This window comes from Falco naumanni, chromosome 1 (assembly GCF_017639655.2).
Source record: "Falco naumanni isolate bFalNau1 chromosome 1, bFalNau1.pat, whole genome shotgun sequence".
NCBI lineage: Eukaryota > Metazoa > Chordata > Aves > Falconiformes > Falconidae > Falco > Falco naumanni.
Window position 1 is genome coordinate 113,347,880 of NC_054054.1, and position 26,500 is coordinate 113,374,379.

Below are 26,500 nucleotides of genomic sequence, written 5' to 3' on the forward strand. Positions count from 1 at the left end.
ATGATCAAAAACAGACAGAGAAAAAAGCACTTACGCTGGAGCTCATATGTCTGACCACATCTCGAGGGACCACAGAGCGATCTTCAAGCTTCAGCTAACGGGAGAGAGAGACTGAATTTAGTGACTCCACATGATATTTAGTCAGAAATAACATGACAAACACAAATACACAGTATCCCAGCCCTCTGGACTAAGGAGGTTTTCACAGCAGAGGATGCTAAGGCACCTCTACACACAGAATTAAACCCCTTGGTACATTCACAAAATCCAGTTGAGAGATCTGAAACACAGCAACCAGGCGATCCATCCACCACTGTGCATCAAAAAGGGTGCAAACATTCTGACTCATTCATCACTTCGAGATTCCCTCTCCTCATCTCTGCATCATGCATCATTTCCTACCCACATCCAGTCTATGCACTAGAGAACACAGAAGACAGAGGAAGAAGCACATCACACCATAGTTGTGGTCTCATCCTGCACGCGTTTCACCCAAGATACCCACAAATATCTGTGGAAATCCTGTTTGGTCCGGAACATTTTAAGGTACTGTACAGTGAGAAGTCTTAGCTAGCAAGGGAATTGGTGCCAAATTTAGTGCAGAAAGCACTTGCCTTGGTGGGGTAAAAAAAAAGGAAAAGAAATGACTGTCACTGCACTTGGTAGCCTCCAGGTCCATGCAGATAAACTGGTAAGAGCATGGATAAAGTCAAAGCACTGCTCATATTCCAGCTCCTGCTGAAGTACTTGCTGGCAAAAGGCTGGTGCTGGCAACAAGAGATGTGGCTGGATCACGATTACATATCCTATGTTAGATCATGCAGAGCTATGGGCACCAGGAATCATTACTGGTAAGGGGAGGTATCACTTGATGAATCTCTAGTGATTACTGGTCAGTTAACCAAGTGATGTCCTTCCAAAAGTGGTCTTTCATCAAGCTGTTTCAGTGATCTCAAGACTACTTAAGGACTATTTCATTAAGTGTTATCAACAAGCTCAAAACTACAAAATGCAGTTGCCATTGAATACATTAATACTAAAATGCTACATGGGGGTTAATGTCCTAAGCATACTAAGTAGGGAGACCACAAGACTGAACTCCAATTTCAGGGTTGCTGAGCCTCACTGTAACTCAGCTAAGATTTCCTTTTGCTGAACAGGGAGAAGTCCCGTGCATTTCAGTGGTCAAGAACATACTTGCATTGGTACATCATTCTAAGCCCCGCAAATACACTAGTTACCATGCATTTTGGGAAGCACCATGTGAATACAGTATCAGGGACAGAGCCCCTTGCACATTTCGCTTTCAGAATCCACCCCTCCACCATTGCTGCATTTGTTGCTTTTCCTTGTTGATCCCCAGCCCAAAATCCACCGTGCTTTGTCAGCATTTCATCATAGCCCACACCCTGGCTTACAGCCTGTTTTACTAAATTAAGACATAAATCTACAATCCAAGAGCAGGATCCGGAATAAAACCCAAGCACCTGAGTATTTATTGCCTTCTTGATTACATGTTTCAGTAAGAGAGGAAGAGAGCCAGCCAGCTAGGCTTTTAGACCCAACTTCTGGAGTCAGAACTCCACCAGAGTGGGAAACCTGAAGCTTCCCACAGCCCATTTCCAGATTGTGGAAGTGTTTTCATTGCCTCCCATATCCCACCAGGGTATATAGACATCAATTTTTGTACAGCTTTCTAAAATTATTTGTTAAAGTAAGTACTGTATAGATAGCCTCTTAACATCCAGAAGCAGGCAGCAACATTCACATTCCAGTAAGTACCCAAGCGTGGTTTGGCTATTTTAACTGTAGTTCTCTTGCTGCAGAGCTCAATACTTTCATTTCAACATGCATTAGGGCAATTTAACCTCTGACACGTGGTGTTTAAATTTATGCATTATGTTTCAACATATCATTGAGCCATACCGCTCCATTCTGTATTAAACAGTATCTGAAGAATCCAGACCGACAAGATGATCTGATGCTACCTGGAAGCAGCAATATTTGTGTTAGTAAACTCCATAAAAGTTGCAAATTAGTACCTTTCTCATTTTGTGATCCTTCCTGAAGGATATAATCACACAGATTCTTCCCAAAGCAAGGCATAAAACTTTCTCTGCAGGGGATTACATCTAACCATTTTCAGATCTTCTGATTTTTAAAAGGCAGCACAACTATTTTCAGCTCCACGTGCCAGACCCACCTGCCTCAGTTGCTAGGATAAGCAAGCCAAGTAGTAGGCAGAATGCCAGCATCAACAATAAATACTTAGCAGGTCTGTCATCACACACAAGACTCAAAATCCAGAAGAAACCCAACCAGAGGAAGCCAGAATGGCTGTTGATAAACACATGACAGTCGTCATTCCTCCTGTTGTCTGTTATACCCAGAGTGACGTGATCATCAGGCCAAGGTCAGCCCCCTCAACCAGGCAAGGGAATTCAATATTGGAGCAGCACTTTCAGAATAGGTACTTACAGCTCAGTTGCTGTATTTACCTCTGTGAAAGTCAGTATTAACATGACTAGCTTTGTGTTCTAGCCATGTGCCTTGACAATAGCCATAAGCATGACAAACAGCAGTTTCCCAGAGATGCTCCCAGCTAGTCCTGCACTCCTGCATGCCAAGCTGGGCTCAGCACCCTCCAGACACCTCAAATGCAGAGCGTGCTTTGTGCTGCCTTTTTAAAAAATAAATTCACATTTATATATGTTAAAGCAAACCACAGACACTCATCACTGAACACACATTTTACCCAGGCAAAAAGGGGCAACCAACACCCTCCCACCAGGAGTCAGATATGTCAGTAAATGCACCGACTGCAAAAAGAAGTGGCAGAACAGCTTTGGCACCCATTTATTCCCTCTGCTGTTCAGATGTTCTCTTGGTGCTCAGCACAGCATCAATGCCTGAGCTCCACAGCACATCTAGTCAAAAGGCACCAGCTGCAATCTGGAGAACATATGATACTTCACCAGGTCTGATGATGCTCTCCTAACCACACACAGCAGGAGAGGTACATAAATGTTGATTTTTGCAGAGGAGCATGTTCTCCTTCTCAGCTCTCACCTGAAACTGGGTAGATTAGGAGAGAAGAACAGACATTTCTGCCTGGCTGCCAAGCATTAACTCATCAAGCCTTGGTAGCTTATTGCTTCAAATAATTTATCTAATTCCTTATCATAAACAACCTTGTCATTTGAAGCCAAGCCTTTGTGATTCTTTATTAATTAGTTGCAGAGGTTGGGAGATACCTCTGTGACTGTAAACTGGATCTTCACTTTAGCAAACAATTCAGCAGTTAAATGTAAGCATCCTTGGGCAGGGGTGTGCTAAACTCACTAACTCTCTGGGTTTAACCTCTCAACTCCATAAAGCAAATGGGAGACATGGGGCCAATTTTCTTCCCCAACAACTATCTCCTGATGAGATCAAAACCAAAGCAATTTATTTTGATGATGTGGGCTGGCCACCAGTGCCAAGTGTTGCGGCAGGTAAGTAAGAAGCAATCACTTCTGAAGTTTAGGGACAAATAATACAACAGTTGCTGAGATTGATATAGGGACAACTAGCCCCAGTCTGTGTGTATCCAAAGAAAAGCAGTACTGGACATACTCAGTATTGGCATAAATCCTTGGTCACTATCTGCATATTTAAAAGCAGAGGTTAAATTCACTAATTACCTGCTCAGGTTTGCTTGTAACAACATTGGTACCCAACAATGGACAAACACACCTTTACACAGGCTCCAGCTACCAGTGTCGTCCCCCACCACCAAGGAGAAAACAGAACACATACCAACTTACTGCCGGCACATCTCTTCTTTTCCTATTCCCACACAGCGTCTTTTCTGCATGAGCAGGAGTCTTGCTATTTTACTTTAGGAGAAATAAAAGAAGGTAATTCTACCTGTAAATAGCAGCATTTTGTTTTGCTACTGCCACACTTCCAAGTGGGTAATGTTGTCAGAGGAGATAATTACAAACTGTCCCCTGCTCCAAACAACCCAAGAAAAGAAGCTGGGGGACAAGCTTAAACACAGAAAGGAAACATAGTTCTAAAGGCTGAATACACCTACATGCAGTCCTTGGTTGTTCAGTCTCAAATACGCCAGCACACACCTTTTGCACGGGCTCCCTTACCAGCTTTCAGAGGAGCTGACTACTCAGTGGACCTTGCAGGTTCAGCCCACACTTGGACACCAGGAAGGACAGGAGACCTTGTCACTATGACTCACCACTGCCCAAGGCTGAACGTCAGATCACAGTTCCTTACTCTTCAACACCCAGCAACACACGGACTTGGGAGCACACCTCTCACCTGGCTCAGCCACCGTTTTACAACCGCATTTCTGCTCAGCTACCCAGCAACACAGAGTGCATCCTGGCTATGGAAGATGACACCTGATCCAGTATAAAGCTTGCCAGTACCAACTTAAACTGTTAAAGTTCACGCTTAGTCAGTGCTGTCTCACGTAACCGTAATGTCTGACCAATAAAGAATAAAATTTGCTCGGGGGTGCTAGTGTGATCCCACAGCCTCTACTTCCAACAAAATCACTGTGGTGAGAACATCAGTTTCTATTCTAGACGCACTCCAGATTTTATCCTCTGAAACAAGAGCTCTGGGAATAAGCACATAAGGATGGATAAAAAAAAAAAAAGAGCACCCACCCACCCTCCCTTGGTAACTGCTTATAAAAATGGGAATACAGGGCATTTAAAAAAATGGAGGAAAGCACAGTGCTGGAGATGAAACTCTACACATTTACCTGAACTGCTATATGATGGTTGAGATGTTTATCCAAAGAAGAGGCAGAAGTGAACTATTATGGAAACTGCTTCTGCCACTTGAGTTAAGCAAGGGCTTGGCTAGCAGCGGTCACCACCATGAAAGCAGGAAAGCCAGGCTTTGACCTGCACAGATCTGCCACCACTATCCATTCTGGGCTGAAATAGCCATCTTACATGGCCCAGCATTCTCCTCACACATTTTCTGTAACTGATGTAATATATTTAACAGCATTTAAACTGCTGTTCCCAGGCTCCCCTTCTACGTTTGTAAGCAAAAAAGTAAAAAAAAAAAATACTTGCAATTTTATAAAGCCTGTCTCATATTAGGGATGGTGAGCTCTCTCAGTGGGCCTAAGAAAAAATGTGAGGAGAAAAATAATAAATGCCTTTTGGTTGTATTACCATTCTGTGGTCTCCTTTTCAGCCAAGCCAAGGTATTATACACAGAAAACATGTCACACTTTCCTTTTCTGTGCCAACAGACATATATCATGATGGAGCTGATGAACTACATATCTGATCCTCTTTAAATTTAACAGTTAGGATTTCAGTCTTACATGTATCAAGTTTTGGTTGGTTTTGTGGGGGTTTTTTTTGGTGGGTTTTTTTGCTGTTTGTGGTGTGGTTTTTTTGTTGTTTTTTTTTTTGTTTTTTTTTTTTTTTTTTAACTGCACTGGGGAGTGCTCCTGGCAAGTCAACAGGCTGAATCTGTTCTGGAGTGAAAAATTAATCCCGTCCCTGGGACGTCCTTCCAGATGACCAACTCTGACTGCCAGTGTCTTACAATCCCAACGTTAGTATTTTTGTTTTGAAGAGAGAACATCTACATATTAGCTTAGAAGTAGTCACGGAAACTTGTAGCATCAGTGTTCAGAGGAAAAGAAAAACTACAGGTTAAGAGCAAACCATAGGGAAAGCAGTCTACTGCAGCAACAGGTAACAAGGTAGAGCTCTCCAAACCCCAGCACACAGAGGATGCTCCCATCATCAGTTAAAGCTAAATCCAAGCACCTGATCCTGTGAAAAGATACAGCCTTGCTTCATTCAGCTGACAAGACTCCTCCTAGGTCTTTTGAATGACCAGGCCTCTCAGCACCTGAAGTCCACATGAAGCAGGACATGGTGTACCATATTTCTGTGGTTTTAAACCTGAAAGCAATTAGGTCCTTTTCTGCAACACTGAAGCTGTCAACCAGAAGCCTACACCAGATAGCAATGGTTTATGACCGGGACCACTGCAGGGCTCTTACTAGAGGTCAAGGTGAAATTTCCTTACTACATGAAGCAGCTCCAGTCATGGGCACTAAGAGAAAATAGAACGGTGCCAACTGATGCCATGGATCACTATAACGTGGAGCAGCTCAGCAGCTGCCCTGGTGCCGGGGGTGACTGTGAGACAGAAGGGAGCACTGCTGGCAGCAGGCCTGGCAGCAGCCAACTCCAGTCAGCATCCTCCAAATTTTTTTGTTTTGTTGTTGTTTTTTAACTTTAAGGTCTGATTGCACACCCAAATTCACTTTAGCTAAAACAGTAGCATAACGATCATCTCAACACAAGCTGTTTTTATTTAAATCCAAATGAGGTGTCTAAAATAGCAAGTCAGCTGTCCAAACATAGCATGGATACACAGTTAGATGACAAAGGTTCAGAAATTCAAAGACTCAGAAGATCTGAAGCCAAGATATATTTAATATCATTTCAGTATCAACACATTACCAGTGGCATCACATACTACTCCCAGGAAAATATGTTCTACATACAAAGTTCACTTCCCTTGAAAGACTTCTGTTACATTGATCATATTGCATTGCACATGTGCTGTCTAAAAAGTATGAGACTATGAAGCAGCAAGAACAGAGAATCCCATGGAAGCTCGTATTTGGTTCACACCGCAACATTTGAAGTGGTACACATTGCTTCACTCCTAACAACCATAGGTTTCCAGCCACGCTGGGTTTTATGGGGATGGAAGATGGGAGAATGGGGCAGAAGAAAGATTACTAGAAACTTAAAAACTCCCGAGAACCAAAATTCGCCTACCCAGAAGAGCTGAACAATACAGCAGGTTTTAAAAACCCTTGAGGGATGTTGCTGCAAAGCTACAAGAATAAATCTGTACCGACTGGCACAGAAGTTCTGCCTGTGACAGCTCCTGGCCACTCCCACATGGCAAGCACATGTAGTCTGTGGCTCTTCCAGACAGCAAGTTCAAAATCTGTTTGAGACAGGAGGTTGCAGAGCCTCCTGCGCTACTTACAGAAGAGCCATGCACTTCTGGGACAAAGTCTAGGCTTCTGTCTGATCAAGCAGTGGATGTCAGTGGTGTGTGGCTCCCAACACCTACTACAGAACAGTCAGTCACCACTATGTCACATAACTAATGCCTTTAGATGCATTTAAGTTTTTAGCCATTTTGCTTTTTAGCATCATCTGCATTTTCGTAATATCATGATACCACCTGTCATCTCAAAGCACTCAAACAAAAGAAAATATTTTAGTTTCTTAGGAATTGCACTAGGCTATTAAAAAATTGTTCAATATGGCCTGTATAGAACTGTCAAAACCTTGAGTGACTCAGGAGCACACAGTTCCCCATCTGGATTGGTCAAAGCAGGAGGAGGACAGTGAGCAGGGTCTTTGTTTCCTATATTCAGCACAAAAGTCCAAAAGCTTGCTCATGAGGCTGTTCTGGGCAGCGCAAAACACTGCAAAAGGTCAGGTTGATGATTAACTTCAGCTGCAGGAAGAATAGAACAGGGGTAAGCGGGGAAGCACTAAAATGCTCCCCAAAACTTAAATACATTTTTTTAAAGGACTTCGCTGAGGCCAAGATGAAATCAAGACAGCTTTGCATCATATGCAGCTCTACCTGCAGACAGTCAACTCATAACGTATTACACTCTCGTTCATGCAACTAGCAGACCTGAATCTGCCAATCATCCAACATTCAGCACATTCACAACTAGCAGCACAAACTTAAGATTTACCACTAAGCCTACTCCAAGCAGTGCCTGTTACGAGCAATCTACTGTGGATATAATTTTACCATATGGACATAACACTTTTTCAGAAAACAAGCAAAAGGCACAACCTAAAGTAGGATTTCCTAATTAGCTCACAGAGATCCCATTGCTGGTAGGAATGAACACAGCAGCTTCCAGCCCCAAGCCATCACACACACTGCTCAAAAACAAACTTGACTGTCCCCAGCTGAATGCCTAAAGCAGCTTTAAACCTCCCCTGTACTAAGGGGACATGAATTTTTATCAAATTACACACCAGTTGTTTACTACTGGACTGCCAGAGCCAAGCAGCACCTGCGATCTTTTAGAGTCATGTAGGAAACACCAAGCAGGTGACTGCAGGGAAGGCAGCAGAGGAGGGAAGCCTTTGCAACACCCACAGGAGATCAGGCAATCTGAAAAACAAGATTCAAATCATTGGCTCTGCATTGTGGTTCCCTGTCAACACTGTTAACAGTGCAGAAAGGCTTGTGACACAAGCAGCTTCAAAATCCAGCTGTGTCATTAGTTCTTATAATTTCCCAACACTGCAAGCCTCCCCAGGGACCTGCAGGGTTCCTAAGACAAACTGACAGCTCTTTAATTTGTCTTTATGACATATTGTGGAGACACAGAAAACTGAAGCTGTGCCACTCAGTTAAAGTTCCTTCCAACTGCAGGCTGAAGCTTCCTGAGCCTCCCCTAACTACACATCTACTACCTGCAAGCAACTTGTAGCTACTTTTGTCCCTGTCTACATTTCTGATCATCCTACCTGTTGGGTTTTTTTTTTTACCCTCCTCATTATTTTTGGCTAGTAAAGTTCTTTGGTAGCAGAATATCCTTCCATCCTCCATAAGTACAAAACTTCTGCAGCACAGTTCTGGTCTTTCACTCACAGTCATATGCTGCAGCATCTTTCCCCTCCGCCCAACAAGTATCACCTTTGAGCCTTCTGGCAGAAAGACAATGAAAGGCTCTACTTTTTCAAGAAGTAGAACTTGGCTAAAAAATTCAAACAAACCCATGGATGCAACAAAAGTTCAGTTTAATTATGATGTGGGTAAATGCTGTGCTTTGGAGCCCAGGAATCTGGCTTTAACATAAATCTTTTGCTTAGCAAAAGTAAGTCTTTTACTTGGATCTCCCTTGTCCAAGACAGTCAAGCATTATTTATTATACCAGCAACAAATCACTTCTGTAGCTCTGCAAAATTACATGACATTTTAGAAAACACTGCAAGACAGATTTCCCTGGCCTGGTGAACTCACCGATCTAACAATGAAGACAAAGTACAAGGCAGTAACTCAAGGGAAGGAAGACAAGACAGCAGGAAGGTTACCGGGTTATTATTTAAAGGAAAAGAAGTGGGTTTGGGAGCATTTCCCAGCAGAGGCAGCAACATGGTTAGTAGAGAGGAGGATCCTGTATGTAGAACAAGGAGAGTTGCACAAATCCACCTTGCTCTCAGCTTTGCTTGGAAGCAACAGAAAGTCTCAGCTTTTCAGCATCCTTAGCCTCACATTCCTCTCTCATGTGGGTAAAAGGTGAGCACCACTGCTCATCACAAAAGGTATGTGGCAACAGGGAACCCACTCACATGTGAGCCTGGCTTAGCTGCCTGAAGAAGGGGCAAAGCACCACCAACCAGCTGGTACCTAAAGTGCCAGCTCTGGCTTGAAGACAACCTGAACAGCATACTGAGCTTTCTAGACTCAGCTAGCAAGAATCATCTTCAGTGCAATTGGGCAAAGGGTTAAAGAAAAGTTTGACTTTGTCCAATGCTGTCATCAAGTGCTACTGAATTATTTGTTCAAACAGGCTTACATCACATATACTCACATCATCCAGTACCCAGGTGTTTCCATCTGGGAATGCAAAGTGAACCCTGTGTGTGCAAAAATGTTTACAAAACCTTAGAGGAGATCTGAAAAATAACTCAGAATGAACATGATCATGATGCTCAGCACAAAGATACGGAAGACTAAAGTTTAAATATACATGGCTATGACTAAACACACAGAAAGATCTTCTAAGAGAAGATTTACGACTAGTAAGTCTAGCAGTAAGCCACTTAGAGTCCTATGGGGAATCTTTCAAAGATATCTCCAATTACAGGATTTAATTTAAACATAGGATTTTTCTTCTTAGCAGCAGTTTACAGTAAAAGATATGATCCCCCTCCTCCGTGGTTATACTTCTTGCTTCACAAACCCATTCTTCTGGGTATAGCAGTTCTGGAAAAATCAGTTGCTTAACAGAAAAGGCAAGACAGGCCTAAAGGATCTTCTCCACATGCAATGTCCCCACAGCAGAGATAATTTCAGGACATCCCTCCTCCCATTTTCTTACAGTAAGATGGCTGATTAAAAGCAACACCATCCTACCACCTCTGCCTAAGAATTTGAGAAAAGCTTGATAAAGAGCAGTGCTCTAGCACCAGATGGCACTGTTACCTGAAAAAAACCATGAGACTGCAGTTAAGCCAGGAGAAGCTGGCTGGAAGCAGTAAGCAGAAAAGTAGACATTTTGCCTACACATCAGCCATCACTTCTCGCAAACAGGCTGTCTCAGCACGTCCTCACTAAAGCCTCATCCAAAACACAGGTCAGAGCTAGAAAACCCCACCAAGAAGAATAAAGCTGTGAGGAGCACAGCACCTCTGCAGATACCCAAGCCCAGCTTGTCAAGAGATGCCCAGCTCAAGCAGGACCTAAGGGGATGGCTGTGGAAACCTTAGTGAATACTGAACCATCCAGGGTGAAAGCAACAGTTGTGCTGATCTATTCGGCAGTATCTACCAAGGTCTAAGCAAGGTGCGCATTTGAGTGCTAGAGAAGACTCCCCTAAGGAGAAGCTCACCTGGATGCTAACACCGATCAGCATGTCTGAGAGAGCAGAAACCCATTTCAGCCACCAATCCAGATTCCTGGGATTCCCAACAGCCTGCTGTTTTGGCTTGCCAATTAAGCTGTGTTCTTCCTTGTGTGCAAAATGTCTAGTAGCTCTTCCATTTACCTGAAGCAAAAGAATTCCTCAAATTGTTGCCTTGGGAAGGAGATGGCAGCAGTTAGGCAACAGGTTTTCTACCTTCCCACTGGATTGTGCTGGGGTTGCCATCTGAACAGCATCAGCAGTGGAGAAATTAGTCACTGCCACTCTGAGCAGCATCTGGGGCACACTGGGAGACCTGGAGGAAAGAGCAAAGCTGCTCCAACCTCTATTTGCCTTTCCAGAGGATAAAAAAAAAAAAAGATGCTGCAAGGAAATTGTGTGACTGTTGCTGACCAATTCACTCCTGAGGCACAGTAAATGCACTGCACCTTTCCACATCTTTGGGAGTGGGAGCTAAGAGTATATCCATGAAAAATATTCCTTTGCTCCATTCCCGGAGCAAACCAGGGAGGGGCTCTTCTGCTAAGCCAAAACTGGATGGTGCTGGGTTGGTGGTAACTCTGTGCTAGGGAATGAAGCACCCTCTCTCCTCCTGCAATCAGATCAGTGGTGTGCAGGAAGAGCTCCTTACTAGCCCACAGCAAAAATCCACCTTGCAAAAACTGCCAGGGAACAACAAGAGGGAGACATATCAAGAGAAAATCACCATGTCTGCTTTCCAGCTGGTTAGCTCATATGCTGCTGTGAGTACAAGCCAGCCATTTAAATTAGCTTCTAATTGTTCACAATTATTCAGAGACAGCATAACCTGAAAGCAGCTTTACAACGGCAGACAAGTAGGAGAGAGAGAAAGAATGGTTTAAGATGCCTTAACAAGATTCATACATTCATGCTTTGCAGTTTCACAGCCTGCAATCTCTGGCAATGCTGCCTTTCCAACAGACCCCCCCCCCCCCCCCCCCCCCCCCCGATGTGTGCTCTGCATTGCCCAGGAAGATAACCCAGGGTTGTTTCTACACTTCAGGCTTCTACTCTTTCTTGCTCCAGTTTTTGGACTGGTTCAAAAATTAAACCAGTAACATTTTGGTCTACCCCGTCGTTCACAGTCTCTGCACACGCAGGCAGCTTGAGCAACACTATTTATAAAGCTGCTTAAAATTCTGGACACAGCCAGAGCTTTTTAATAGGATGTCAGCCATGCGACACCCGAACGTAGGAGGTTGACACAGGATGGTTAGTATAATACAGCCCACTCTTCTTTGCCTTTCTTTCACCCAGAGCCTCCACTACCACCCTCACAGGAGTCCCTTCCCCCACAGACAGTCATGTTTCACAATTGCCACAATTTTCTCTTCGAGGAGAGAAGGAACACACTAGCCTGTTATCCTTAAACCCCTAGCATGTGGATTTTGGTTCACACAAGACCCAATGCAAGTCCAGTCTGCAGGTCAAATCAGTTTAGGGGACTGAATCCAGATGTACCGTAATGATGGCATTCCCTCACATTTCAGCCACATTTGGACCCAGCACTGCCACAGAGCCAAAGTACTCGTCTAGCTCTAGAAACTGTAGCAAGTTTAATAAACAAGCAGAATTATGTTATCAATTACAGAATCTCCTACACACAACAAAATAACACTTGAGAGCAATGTATAAATAGCTGTAGCTGAAAGCACAGCAAATGCTGTGTCATGCTACACTCTCAAGTCAGTCCTGGGCAGCGAGCGCATGGAGTGGGCTAGTACTTCTTGTAGCTTCTCTGAGCTTCATGCATGCTCTGAAATGAGAGCATCCCCCTGGAGAAATATTCTTGGTTGATCTCACAGGCAGAACACTCTCCCCAAACACGCTGCAGTGCCTTACTGCTCTGCTGCATATGAGGAATGCTGCACAGACAGACAGGCTGACTGGAGCCCAAACAGAAGAGGCAGAGCGCTGAATTCAACGACACAGAACAGGACCTGGGTAAATTTGCTGTTAGCTGAGAAATACAGGATGCTCAGACTGCAGATGGGGGCAGTTTTCACAGCTACTGATTGAGAGGTCTCAGGGGAAACTCTAAAATTTAACTCACTAAGAAACTGGTATCACTGCCTCCTCGACAGGACACAGCCAGGGCAGAGGTCTAGGGCAGGCCACCTCTCCAGTCCCTCCTCACACAGCAAAGGCAAGCGCTGTTTTAAGAGGTACAGTGGCTAACACTAGCTGTAAGATATAGCAAATATTCTGCAACGGCCTTCTGAACCAGCTGTATCCACAGTTAAGTCAGATACTGTTTTAAAAAAAGACAATCAAAACCTTTATGAACAGTTCAAGCAACCTCTGAAACGCTAGAGAGAATCCACCCAAAATTCAGTAACTTTGTGGGCACCCCGTGTATGCATTTATTTCTGATAAACAGCAAAGCCACTCCCCCGGCTCACACCGCAGAAGAGTGTGTGAATGCTACTGGGACAATGCAGCACAATTGCATCATTGCCCCAAAAACCTCAGCTGCATTTTCTATTCACTGAAAGCGTTTCAGTTATCCCCTCCATACACAAATGCTGTATTGGCCATTACAAACAGAAGGAACAGCCCCTACTGAATCCATACATCAGGCCACCAAAGCCCAGCTATTTAACAACTGAATTTCTGCAACTCCTGCACTGTTACATGCCTTTTTATTCAAGGGTTGTATTCACCACTTGCAGAATGGCCTGGGGAAGACTAAAACATCTCCCAGCCAGAGCAGTTTCAATTCACTGCCTCCTGTTTGTGCATCCTATAATACAAAAGCAACCAACCTTCAAGCCCCTTCAATAAATTTGAGAAAAATCTCACCAGGACTGGTGACAACAGCGATGCAATAGGGACCGAAGTGTAAAAGCCCTTCAGAGTCTGACTTAACACTGTTGGAGCAAAGCACTGTTTCCCCCCCTTGCCCAGGTAAGTCTAGTAGATCAAACTTTTCCTTCTTTCAGAGCATGAAGCTTTCAGCATAATATTTAAAACCCATCAATGCAATCATACAACACTACTATATTATTTTGCCTTTAGGTGTTTTCTAGGTTGGCTTCTAAAATCATTTATCATAAGCTCTCCAGATCTGTGCCAGCAACCTAAGACAACACAGCATTTGCCCAGCAGAACATCCAACATCTTCATGGAAACACTGCTCTCCTCTCTGCATTACTCCGCAGGTATCCACTCAGTTATTGAGCAGCACATTTCATGTGACAATAATTCAAGATTATAGCTCGAGGAATCTTTTCTTCTTCCCCGTCCCCTTCTTGGCAACTGAGCAACCAAAAAGCACATATATAGACGGCTCACAGAAGCCAATGTATGTAAACACTTACAGCAATGGCACAGAAACCGCAAGGGTAATAAAGCCAGATGTTCCCTGGTTTTATATGAAGTACGCTGTAGTCCCCACTCTAAACCTGCTGGAGTTATATTAAGTACCTCCCCATACACAGGTGTTAACAGCAAAATCCTTTATACCTGCATTAATCCTTGCCAGTCTGGTTTTCCTCTGGACATAGCATAGACAACAGTAAACTTGCAGGAGTACATCTTTATGCTCCTAAACTCTGTGCATGCTGTACAGCAATCATAAATTACTGGGAAAAAGTATTTCCCAAGATGCTAAAATCCAGTTTTCAAGAATGGCTTAGGCATTTAGGAGACCCAGCATTGGAAGAGTCCCCAGGGCAGTAACACACTTCTAGGCCAACTGGGAAACTGCAAAATCTTCCATTTTTAATGAGAGGAGCATCTTGGAGAAACCTGGAACTACCCCTTCACTACAAACATTTCTGAAAGGTCACCTCTTACAGGCAAGCAAGGGGAGACTGACTGTTAGTAGAACTCACCTTGGAACTGACTATCTTCCCATAAAAGTTAGACTTAAGTATCAGAATTTTCCTAACTGAGGCTTAAAACTGTTTTGCTGCATCCCTCACCTCCGCATATAGATCAGCAGGTTGCTCCTAGCAAGTTTTTTAAAAGCCTTCTCTGAATTTCTACACCTTCAGCAAAAAACATAGGAACATGCCTCTTCTCTTCTTGGCCCAATATGACAGGTATCAGATAACAACATCACCTGCAAGATATTTCAATGCAGACCTGGTTAGAAAAGATGCTAAAATGACATTGGGGATGTCATATTTGACTCAGCAGCTCTGTGAAATACTGCACACTTATAAAGTGCATTTGTTCCCCTTCTATCCTTTCTACCCCTCCTTTCAGACCTTCTATCTCAGCCTAAGGTCTGAGATGAGCTGAGGTCTTTCACCTTAAGCATCTTCACTGCCTCCGTGGACTCTCAGGTGTAACCTGACTGGATGTAAATAGCTCTGCTGAGGATGCCCTTAGAGGAGCTCACTCCAGACAGCACTAGCAAAAAGCAGTAAAAACCTGTTTGCCTTAAGTCAGCAGTTCTGCCTCCAGACACAGATAGTCACTGAGAGGCTTTTTCTTCTCACCCACCACACCCCCCCCCCCCCCCCCCCCCCCGAAAAAAAACAAACAAAAAACAACTCACAAAACAAAACCTTTCAGAACAGAAAGGCACTAGATTCCTAGCACAGATGCAATACTGAGTCTTACATTGTACCTGTGCTAAGTATCTCAGGACTATCATAACAAAGAAGAAAAACCACTAAGGACAAATGATGCAGCTAATCAATTACAAAGCCACTGATCCCTGTCCCTGCAGTGGCAGGACTTCGAACATATGCTTTGTTTATCTGGATGCCTTTGCAGCTACACACCAAAGAGTAAGAACAGTCTGTTGAACAACTAATCAATTGCCCTGTCTGCAAAATACATTTTACCTTCTTAAACCAGGTCAGTTATTGTTGACAAGGAGCCCCATATTTCCTGGAACTGTAATTCACTTGATGCCTACTTCCTAAAATAACCTTTTTTGAGGATATATTGCCAGGTACATATAAAATAGAAAAATGCATATATTGCTTTAACACCAGACTCTTTGTTATGTGCCATATATATACATACCATGTTCTTTGCTTTAATAACTTCCATGTTTGCAAACACTGTAATACCTTTGCAAGATGATTTAGACAGCTCTGCTTCCCTGACAGCTGGAGCAGTGCTCTGCCTCCTCCTCGCTGCTTCCAGCAAAATGGAGGTTAACTGAACTCTCCCTCTAGTGAGGGCTGCCAAAATGCCATAGTGAGGACTATCCTGCAAACCCTTAAAAGAGGTACAAAGCTGCAGGCCTGTGACTGTGGGAAATAATGACTGGACAGCAGATTTCAAAGTCCCTGAAAAGCCACGTAGCATGAGCTGAACGTGGCTCATTAGTATGACCGTAAGCAGAACTTCTCTGAGATGCTGAGCCCCAACTGTATTCAGGGAAGGGTCCATGGGTTGGTACGTCTTAAGCTGTCTTATGTGGCCTGTTGTTCCTAATTAAACATACAAACTAGGTTCTTCCTTAAAACTGGCCCTACTCATTAATTGCCACTGTATACTCCTCAGATTTGGCAGGCTGCTGAATAGGATATATAACCTCCTGCAGCAACACAAATCAGGGCAGACCAGCCACTATTAGTACATTCCTACACTTACAACAGTGATTTTTACCTAAAGATTCCCCAGCTTTCCAACGCTATGCATATGCAAAGCCACTGAATTGCAGCTAGCACTGGGGTTGAACAAAGTAGCTATAAAAAAATCAGGTGTATCATTAAACAGTGGACAACAATAAGCCAAGAACACAGCAGTACTTCTCCATTTGAAAGTGTACTCTGCATATATACTCAAGTACTCAAGATACTGTCAAGATTAATTAGTATGTTGAGTACACATAAAAAGCAGCAAAAGGGATACTTTTGCTATGAATATGAAATGACATGCTGTGCTCTTAGCACAAACAAAAAAAAAACCAAAACCAGAAGCACCTGATGCGGCAGAACTCCATAGTGAGAGGTCCTCGGCTCTGAACATCTGCATAATATAACCACTAGCCTTAGACTCACTGCTGACAGGCATTTGTTGTCTTTTTTTTTTTTATATACCCTTTATCAGGTATACATCAGGAGATCTCCTGCATGTTACAACACATGCCTTTGCAACAGATTCATGCAGTGAACACAGAACACCCCCCTTCTCTGCACAGAGCCAGCTTCCATCCCACTGAATTCATCTGTCCAGATCCATTTCTCATTACCCTGGAGCATCATGCCTGGCTCAGATGGCCATGTATGCAACATTACCTTTATCCTATCAGGTACTTAATGGTGCCTCACACCTTGCTCACTGCTCTCCTCTTCTACCCTTGCCTTGGGCACTGAAGGCTGACAATGCTGATCTGGACAGAAAAACGACTGCAGACAGGAGGATGCACTGGTCAGGATGTCAGTCCTAAAGCCCTAAGAATCACATGTGCCATGGCATTTAGTAGGGTTGAGGCTGCTACTTAATTAGGTTTGCTTAATGAGTCATATTAAATAGTATATATGTAAGAACAGGTTTTCCATTAGTGTGAGGACCTCACTGGATTATCTAGGTGAAATGCTGCCATTACAATGAAGTGTTTTTTTCATTTTATATATTTAACCATGACCTACATTCCATTGCTCAGAGGAGGCCCACCTCCAGAGGGAATGTGCCTCTTTAATCAGCTCCAGCATTTTCTCAGGGTTCAGCAGGGATGGATGGAGCACCCTCGTGTCTCTTCAGATAACACACAGCTTACAGACGCTCCAGGAGAGAGCAGTAAAAAAGCCATCAAGTTCAAATAAGGGCAGGCAGTACCTGCAGCCTGATCTGACCAGCACCCCTCTGCTCCAGAGACCGCTGGGATCAATGAACACCAGAGCCTCCACGGGGTCCCACAGTAAGCCTGGCCAGCTGCTTTACCTTGTCATGCTAGGGGCTGCCTCCTGGTGAAGCTGCAGTCAAGATCGGGTTTGAGGAAGACAACAAAATTGGAAGTCTTTGGGGCGGTCGACAACCTTAACTCTTGCCTCCACAGGAAAGAAGCCTATGAGCCATTAGTATAGATGATGTACAGACAAGCAGACTCACTGGCTGCATTAGGGAGCAGCAACTCACATGTAAAGGTTTATACCTTACCCTTGTTTCCCAAAAGTTTTGGGAAATTCAAACTGATTCCAAGATACAGCCTCTCTCTCCTCCCTACTAATGCAGAGCCAGCAAAAAGTGACCCCAAACACTCCTCACCCCCCCCAACCCACCTTAAGAAAACTCAAAAAACCAGAAAGGAACCACAGAAGGCTCAAATGAGAAGGAATTTGTACAAAGCTGGTCTTGGGCCATGTGTCCGGGAAGCTGGGCTTATCCCTCAGGGCTCTAGCCTGAGCTGCTCAGGGCTTCCCCCAGGCACAGCAGGGACAGGGACACAGCTTGCCTGAAGGGCATCGGGCTACTGGGACAACAGCTCACTCCAAGAGCATCAGGGCTTCAATGGGAACTGAGAAGGGCCAGAAAAAGCAGCGACAGAGTAACACTTACTGCCACAGCCTTTCGAAAACACTAATTTGATCAACATGTTCTCCTCATCAGGATGTGTTTCAGATTTAAGACATTTTCAATCCCATATCAATTTGAGGTGTTACATTTTGAGACAGTTTTTACAAGCTAAACTACATCATTTTTCTGCCCTCTCCATCACCACCAGCAATAAAAATTCCCTGATACCTCTGAATGCTGTTAGCTTTGTTGATGCATGATGCAGAACAGGATACACCCAATGTTGCAAAGCTCAACAATACTGACAGCAGCAAAAATAACTCCTGCTTTGGTATACTAAGCAGTTAAGATCAGGAGCTGCACAGAGAACGTGCATACAATAATACAATAAGTTGTCACAAAATGACAAGGATTATGTTCCACAGAAATAGGTCTGAGATTTAAACAAATATGAGATCATCAGGGGTGTGGTAAGAAAGCCACAGATGAAGTCAGTCCCACGATTTTCTTTTGTTCACATAATCACAAACTGAACAAACTAAGGAGCAAACAGGCTTAAAGTTCCCTCCAACTGGAAGGAAACAAGCATGCCCCCTCCTTTGTTCCGGTATAAACTCCTTTCCTTTGCAAGTGCAGCTCTTCTGAGAGCAAGCTGGGGGATGCTGGCGAAAGGGGCCTTGCCTGCACAGAGCCAGCCGTCAGCGCAGGTCTGGCAGCCAGACTGCATCCAGATCCAGGCTACCTACCCCCGGACAGACCCAAGCTTCACACTGTGGCAGGACCCACCACCACAGCACCATTCCTACCACATCCTACTTCCTCGCTGCAGCACCAGTACCCCTCAAGTTCCTGGTGCTGTTCAGCATCACATCGTCTCTCAAACTTTTCCAACCCATGTGCCAGACTGGGAAATGAAACAAAGATCCCAAATCAGCTGTGTGCAAGCATGCACTCTCACACTGCACTCTACCAGAGCATAACAGGCTCAGCAAGGAGGCAAGGGATGAAGAGGTGAAGTCTGCTTGTCTTCCTCTCCTCGCACAACCCTTTACAGAACTATCATTTTCCTTGCCAGTAAGTTTCATTTTCAAATCTCAGCCAGAAAAGCATAACCTGGGAGTACAAAGTCATTAAACTACTTCTGGCCTGGAGTCCAAGCAATGGGATAAGGCAGGACAAACAGATTTTCCAAAGGCTTCAACCCATGAGGGGCTGCCTGCCCACAAAGCTACTACTTTCTACACAAGAAGAAATCACCAGTCTCACTGAAAAACCATACAGAAGAGTTTATGAAGCCTGTTGTATGACATTCTCGAGGGCCACTGAATATACAAACCACACTGTAAACTGATCTCATCTCTTTACTTTTGTCGATGTTCAGACCTTAGAACAAGATAAGGTTACTTTTCACAATCACCTAAAATATGAAGACCCCAAAGTGGAACACTTACCTGTTTTAGAAGTTTAATCCCAGATTTTTTAGGGAAACTTAAGCCAACATTTACACTTAAGCTAAAACATAACAAGAGTCTCCCCTTCTGATCAGCAGTAACACAAACCATTTGTGGCACAGTCCCAGCAGAAATACAAGTAACCTCTGAAATCATCCCCTGCCTACAAGGGCCACACTGATGGATGGTTTGAAGTACTGCAATAATTAGTAAATTATTAATTGAATAGAAAATAACCATACAGCTCTCCTATGAGAAATTTGCATTTTCAACTCAAGAGAAGAGGCAAACAACACCATCTTTCTGTGTGAAACTATTTTATAGAAACTCCAACTCTTACCACCCTGAATTTGTGCACCCCTCAGGATGGAGTCTCCAATTATATTCTTACCATACTGGTGTCTTGAACAGACAAAGCATACATGTTGTTTCACCCCCAAATTCAGAGTTCTTCCTAGCTTTCAGACTGGTCAGCATCCTAGGCACAAAAACCAGAATTACTAAAAATCATTTATATGGTGGTATGGTAAGCACTTGTCCATCAGTGCTCAAGTCTTCTGCCACAGCCATGTTCCAGAGTATTTTCAGGATTATATTGTCACCAAAATGACATCAACCCCAGATGTCAGCACTAAGCCTCCTTAACAGTCACAAGCAGGGTAACACAGAGATAACTTCCACAGGCTTTGGATGTTAAAGATTTTTACCAATACCTTACTAACTCACTTAATAAAGCAAGTAAATGCAAAAAGGCGCTCTCCAGTCAAGCTCTCCATCCAGCCACCTGAAGCCTCTAAGCACCTCAGTGGTAAAGCATTTATGTGTGTCACACCTTTTGAACAGAACAGCCCAAAGATCCGAAGTTGGCTTAAGTGCCAAAGCCTATAATTAAAAAATCCAGATCTATTTCACCTAGCAAAGATGGTTTTGATATAGTAGCTTTAAAAAAAAGATGCCAATGAAGTTTAAAAAGCAGCTTCTGCTCTCATCTCAAGATAAGTGATGATCAGTAGAGTTCATCTCAGAAAGTGATCGTGATAAAAGGCAAGTAAAATTTGCAATTGAATCCTACTTTTATTCTACCATATGCATCAATCACAGACCTCTCCTCAAAGTTCAAGCAACACTTCAGGGTTGAATGGATCAAGAAAAGTGTCAATTTTCCTCTTGCAGAAAACCTCAGCATCAGAAGTCTAGTCCCACAGCAGAGATGGCATGTGACACAAGTATTTCAATGGGGAAGTCATCATAGCCTACTCTTTCAGAGGTGTACTGGGTCTGGCAGAGCTTTCCAGCAGCCCTGGGCTCTGTGCAGGCAGCTAGAAAGGTGCTGATACCACAGCGGTGCTTTGGCTCCTGCTGAGCAGTGCTCACAGCACCAGGGCTGTCCCTCCAGCCTCCCCCTCACCAGCAGGCTGGGGGTGGGCAACTTCTTGGGAGGGGACACAGCCAGGACAGCTGACCCAGCCTGGCCAAAGGGATATTCCACACCATGGGACACCTGCTCAGATACAAAAGCTAAGAGAAAGGAGGAGGAAGGGGGGACATTTGTTATTAATGGTGTTTGTCTCCTGGAGCAACCGCTGTGCGTACTGCATCCCTGCTTGCTGAGAAGTGGCCGGGCATCACCTGTTGATGCAAAGTGGAGAATAATATTGTTTTCCTTTGCTTCTGCACACATGACCTTTGCTATTGCTTCATTAAACTGCCCTTTATATTGATCCACAAGGTTTTTTTCACCTTATTTTCTGTCCCCTCCATTCTGCTCAGGGAAAGAGTGATAGAACAGCTTGGTGGGCACCTGGCATCCAGCCAAGGTCAACCCACCATAAGAGAAGAATTAAAGACAATTGTGAAGATACTTGAACGCTGCACCAAAAAGCATATTGCTAGATGTTACCAACAGTCTGGGCACTTGAACAACACTTCTTTTCATAGTAACAGGACACCACCCCCCCCACACCTTGTGATGTACACAAAAGTAGGGAACTGAAGAAGTATAGTGTTTCCTGGGAAAAGAATAATCACAGTGGGGGAGTGGGATAAAAACAATACATATCTATCAGTGTGATGTGTTAATAACAACAGCAGCAGCTTTCGTGAATGGAGCACTAAGATGATTCAAGAAAATATGAGTTTCAAAAACACTTCAAAGAGAAACTCTGATCAATAGCTGTCTCACCATTACAACATCTCTTGGCAGAGATGCGTGGCTTTCAATCCATCCGACTAGGCAAGACAATGCCCCTCTCTGGTCAGAGACATGCATTGAACACATCACTCAGATTTCACCCAAGTGACATTTCAGTAGCACCTGGCCCCAGTTAAAACAGCTATTTATAGCAAGGTGGGTGTCAAGAAGGGTAATTTTACCCATCACTTGAGGCTTGGGTGCAAATCACAGACCACATGTCATCATTTATGATTAAAAGCACTTCCTTTTCCTGGTCTGTAGCAGAGATTTGCCACTTTGCTAAATCAACAGTGTAGCTGACCATGACAGGTGCCTCCTTTTCCTGAAAGCACAAGATAAACTCCAAGGAACATATTAAACATCCTTTGTTTCACTCTTCCTCAGAACACAGATCATCTTGCCTCATTTCAAATACCCTAAAACAATTTAGTGGAAAAAATGCCCTTTTAGCTCACACACCAGCACTGTTCATTAAGCAGGAAAACCCAAAAATCCATCTCAACATCATTCCTCAGTTCAGAGATGCAACACTCCCAGGCTAGAAGGTCATACTTCACCAATGAAGTGTTTTGAGAACAACCAGAAGTTTTTTTCTGATGAAACTGGAAAAATGAGAGGCCAAACAGATGCCCTGCCAGCTGGGGAAGCAAAGCCCAGGACAAGCCTGCCACTGTCCAGAGCAGGGTAGGGACCACACGCTTAAGAGCAACATGCTATTGCCCCAAATAACTCCCAGAGAAAAAAAATAAGATAGCAAGGATAAGGGATATGAGGATAAATGGGTGGGGAGAAAGGGCCTATGAGGCACCAGAGATCCTGGTGTGGGGAGAAAACATAATCAAAGGGCCTCTGAAGCAGCAAAACGGTTTAAAAATGAAAGAGCTATGCAAAAAGACCTGCTACCACAGCACACTTTTGTCTAAAGAAGCAGCAACACACCTGATCCTCATAGAGCACAGCAGAAACCAGCTGAGCTAAGAGCCAACCTAGCAAATACTTAAGAAAAGACTGGTGTCTTTTCTACCATGCTCAGTAGTACATACAAGTTGAACAGTGATGCCATGAGTGTAGTTCTGTGTCTAATCCTTGATCTTTTGTTTTAAGCCTTCATTCAAGCACTGCCAGCACTGTAGATCAGAGGCAGGCAACACGAACTGAACTGTAGCTGAGCTAAGTTAGCAGCCCTAACAAGAACAAACAGCATTTCATGAAGATTTCTTAGGCTGCTTTCCAGAACAAGTATCACGGACTTTCCAGTTCCTGGGCTGTTTGGTACGCTGCCATCATTGCATCAACACAATCCTTCCAGCACCAAGTAGATGCAGACAGAAGCTGCACAGCAGACCTCTAAGATTGCTCAAAAATGCCTCTACAAAATGGCTTGCTAGCCCCAAATTACTGGAAAGCAAGAGCTTTCCACCTTGAGTTTGTTGCACCCTCCACACGCTCATCCTTCGCAGCATAAGAGCACAACACTCATTTAGAAAGGCAGGTAGACAAGCACAGAGATAGCACTCTGCCATACAACCACCACCTTTAAAAGCTGATCTTTTCAGTCCCTTCATTTCTCATCTCAGCTTTCCTGACAGCAAACACTTATCAATGCCAGATTAGAAGAGATTAACTAAATTATCACAAGAGAAATTTAAGGTTCATGTCAGTCACCACAGGCAGTAAAGTACACTCAGTAGTAACTATCAGAGGTAGGGTAGCTGATGAGACCAGTCTACTCAACTGACTACCACCAAGAAGGTCAAGTGTAATTTGTCAGACCCAACATGCAGGGCTCACCATTAGTCTCCAATTATCTCCACCATCACTAAAGAAAAAAAAAAAGCTTTTGCAGTGAGTGCTCATTTTACAGCCAGTAGGACAGCTACAGGAGTTCTCAAATAAGAGTATTCTCTCTACAAAACAGCCTTGCTTGCATGGTTGTACATATGCTAATCAGAAAGACTGCTGTAATCTGAAGAGAAAGCAACTTCCTGGGGCAGAAACAAAAGTAGCCAAAGCATCACTGTGAGGGAGAAGACTGTTAGGTGTGAATATACATTGTGTGTTTGCACCTGAAGGTCAATTAAACAGTTGAATACACAGAATTAGTACAACACACTCAGGCCACATTCACTATCCTAGTATAACTCAACTCACAATTATTTTAACCACTGTGCAAGAGCAGATAGATTCCAAATAGTAACCAGTATCTATGGATGGCAATCTGGAACCAAATTATGTTACCAAGAATGGCGGTGGGGGGGGGGGGGGGGGGGGGGGGGGGGGGGGGGGGGGGGGGGGGGGGGGGGGGGGGGCGGGGAATACAGACAGCACAATTAAGAGGAAGCCAGGAACTTAGCCTGGATTTCTTCCAAAGCTCAAAACATCAACACTGAAAAAAACAGAAAGACTCCTCCAATTAAAGATTTTACATAGGCATTCAGTGACCACATATCGTATTTCTGATATTTATTTCCTGTAAATTATTAATCATTCTCTAAGACCCCAACAAAATAAGAAATACAAGAGATCATATAACACTCCTGTGAAATACAGAGTGCTTGATATGGGAAGTGTTAAGTTTTCATGTAACACTTGAGCTCAGATAAAAGCAGCCTCAGCAAAGAGACATTAATACCATTCAACAAGGTACTTGAGGCTGATCAGGGCAGGCAGAACCAATCCTGACCTAGAAAGCGCAGTGTGAGCTGGAGCAGGTGTGGACAAGGACTGCAAGAGGAGCAGGGAAAAAGCCTATCTGGCAAGGAAGTTAGTGACACAGTCTGAGTATGAAAGGGGAGAAAATGATTGTGCTTCACCACATAATAGCATATTTATAAAAACAAGAAGCTACTTAGGAGCCAGGTTTACTTTTTACAAGAAGAGACAGGTGTAGACTGCTTGCGCATTTATGCTAGAAATTACAAATTTTCTCATTAGGATTGGGACAGCTTCTTAATTCAAGAAATCAAAGCAGTTAACTCTTTTTTATAAGACCTTCCGTGATGGGTATATGAGCAGTCTGCTGCTGCAGTGACAGCGGGGACTGGCTCAGGATGCCCTCACTAGCACCAGCCTGGGGAGTGCTCACTAGTAATCACAGGGAGTTCCTGCCCAGCACACATTTTATTACAGTAAAGTCACTGTGTACTTTGCACTTCGCTTTATCATTACAGGGCATATTTTGTTTGTGAACCAAATGAGACATTCCTCTGTCATGTACCAGCACAATCCCCAACACCACAAAAAAACCTAAATAGATGAAGTTTCTAGCCACAGAGTCAAAAGGGCAAATAAGCCAATTCAGCTATGCAGATCAGATGTTCTGGGTGAAAAGGTAGTTACTGAGCCAATAACACACACTGAATCTCATTGTCTAATTTTTATATGTAAAGTGAGATTTCAAAACATTGAGAACTGGCAAACCAGGATGATAAAAATATCAATGTATTAAAAAATCCTGCAGTTTCTTCCTAACCTAAGCAGCCATGAATAATGGTATTTCCTGCACAGTATCACCTTCCCTGCTGTGTAATTCTGCAAGGTGCTCTTTCTTGTATTTCAGGAACATACAGAGGCGCATAGTCTAGGAAGCAACTTACTGCCTCCAGGATGCAGCCTGCTTCATCCTGTGAAGTTTGCCCCAGCTCAGAAAGCTTCCGCGGTCAAGATAATTCAGGCCTATACTCATCAATCACAAGCTGCATTAAATATACCCCAAGGAGGAAACATTATATACTATTACACCTCCTAAGGAAGAGCTTCCCAAGCCCTTTGGAATATACCCGAAATGCTGGCCAGCCCACCTCTTACAGGAAGCAAATGAATCATCCACATCTGCAGAATTTAAAAAAAAAAACAAAAACACAACAAAACCAGAAGTTTTCCAGGAAGGACAAGATTCCTCCCTCTCCCCTGCTCCCATTTACTGCTTTAAACTGAAGCCCACAGACAATTCACTAAGACAAGATTGTACTTCAGCACGGGAAACTAGAGTCACTTACAACCTGTGGCACAAGGACAGAGAAAAGGCTTTGACAGAAGTTGCATGTGTTAAGGACAAAACAAATATGAAGTGGCAGATCATTATGTACCATCTCCAGCCAGTTACACAACTGCATAGTAACTCTAAATTTAGAAAACGTGGTTATTTTGTCTCGAGACTAATGCTGTTTCAAGGAACTTGGCCTCAGATGCTGAACAGAAGCAGGAGTATTTCTTGCAATAGTCATGAGAATTATTCACTTGGATTAGATACATAACCCACCTTCCAAAGTCAAAAAACAACTTTCATCTTCAAAAGCAGACAGAAGGGCAAAGCCAAAGGACAAATAGGGCCATGCTGGAAATCTGATGAACTCTGAACAAAAATATTAAGCAGCGCTCCATGCACACTCACCTCAAATACTGAAAAGCAAAGGTGTGAGGGGAGAGGCCAGTGACAGCACCAGCCACTTGGGATGGGCAGCACACCCCCATGCTGCAGGGGCCGAGACCTCCAACCCCTCTCCAGCTGCAGATAACAGAAGTTGCCATTTTAGTGCCATGTGGAACAAAGCTGGATGAAGGCAAATGCAAAGGTTTCTCGATGATCAGAGTGCTATTCAAGCTCCAGCTGTGTTTCAGCGTAGCTGCTGCCTTCACTGAGGCCTAAGATCTAGGACCAGTTATTTAACAATATATCTTGAGCTAAGAGGCCTGAAACACCACCATGAATTAAGTTAA

General features: G+C 43.7%; 1 protein-coding gene across 1 annotated transcript in view; it reads right to left on the reverse strand.

Annotated features, from left to right (window-relative positions):
• The window catches only part of UBE2O (ubiquitin conjugating enzyme E2 O), a 65,972-nt gene that overhangs the window by 30,629 nt on the left and 8,843 nt on the right, over positions 1 to 26,500 (reverse strand). The window contains exon 2 of the mRNA XM_040579158.1: positions 35 to 94. Coding sequence (XP_040435092.1) covers positions 35 to 94 — 60 coding nt within the window. The remainder of the gene's footprint in view (positions 1 to 34; positions 95 to 26,500) is intronic.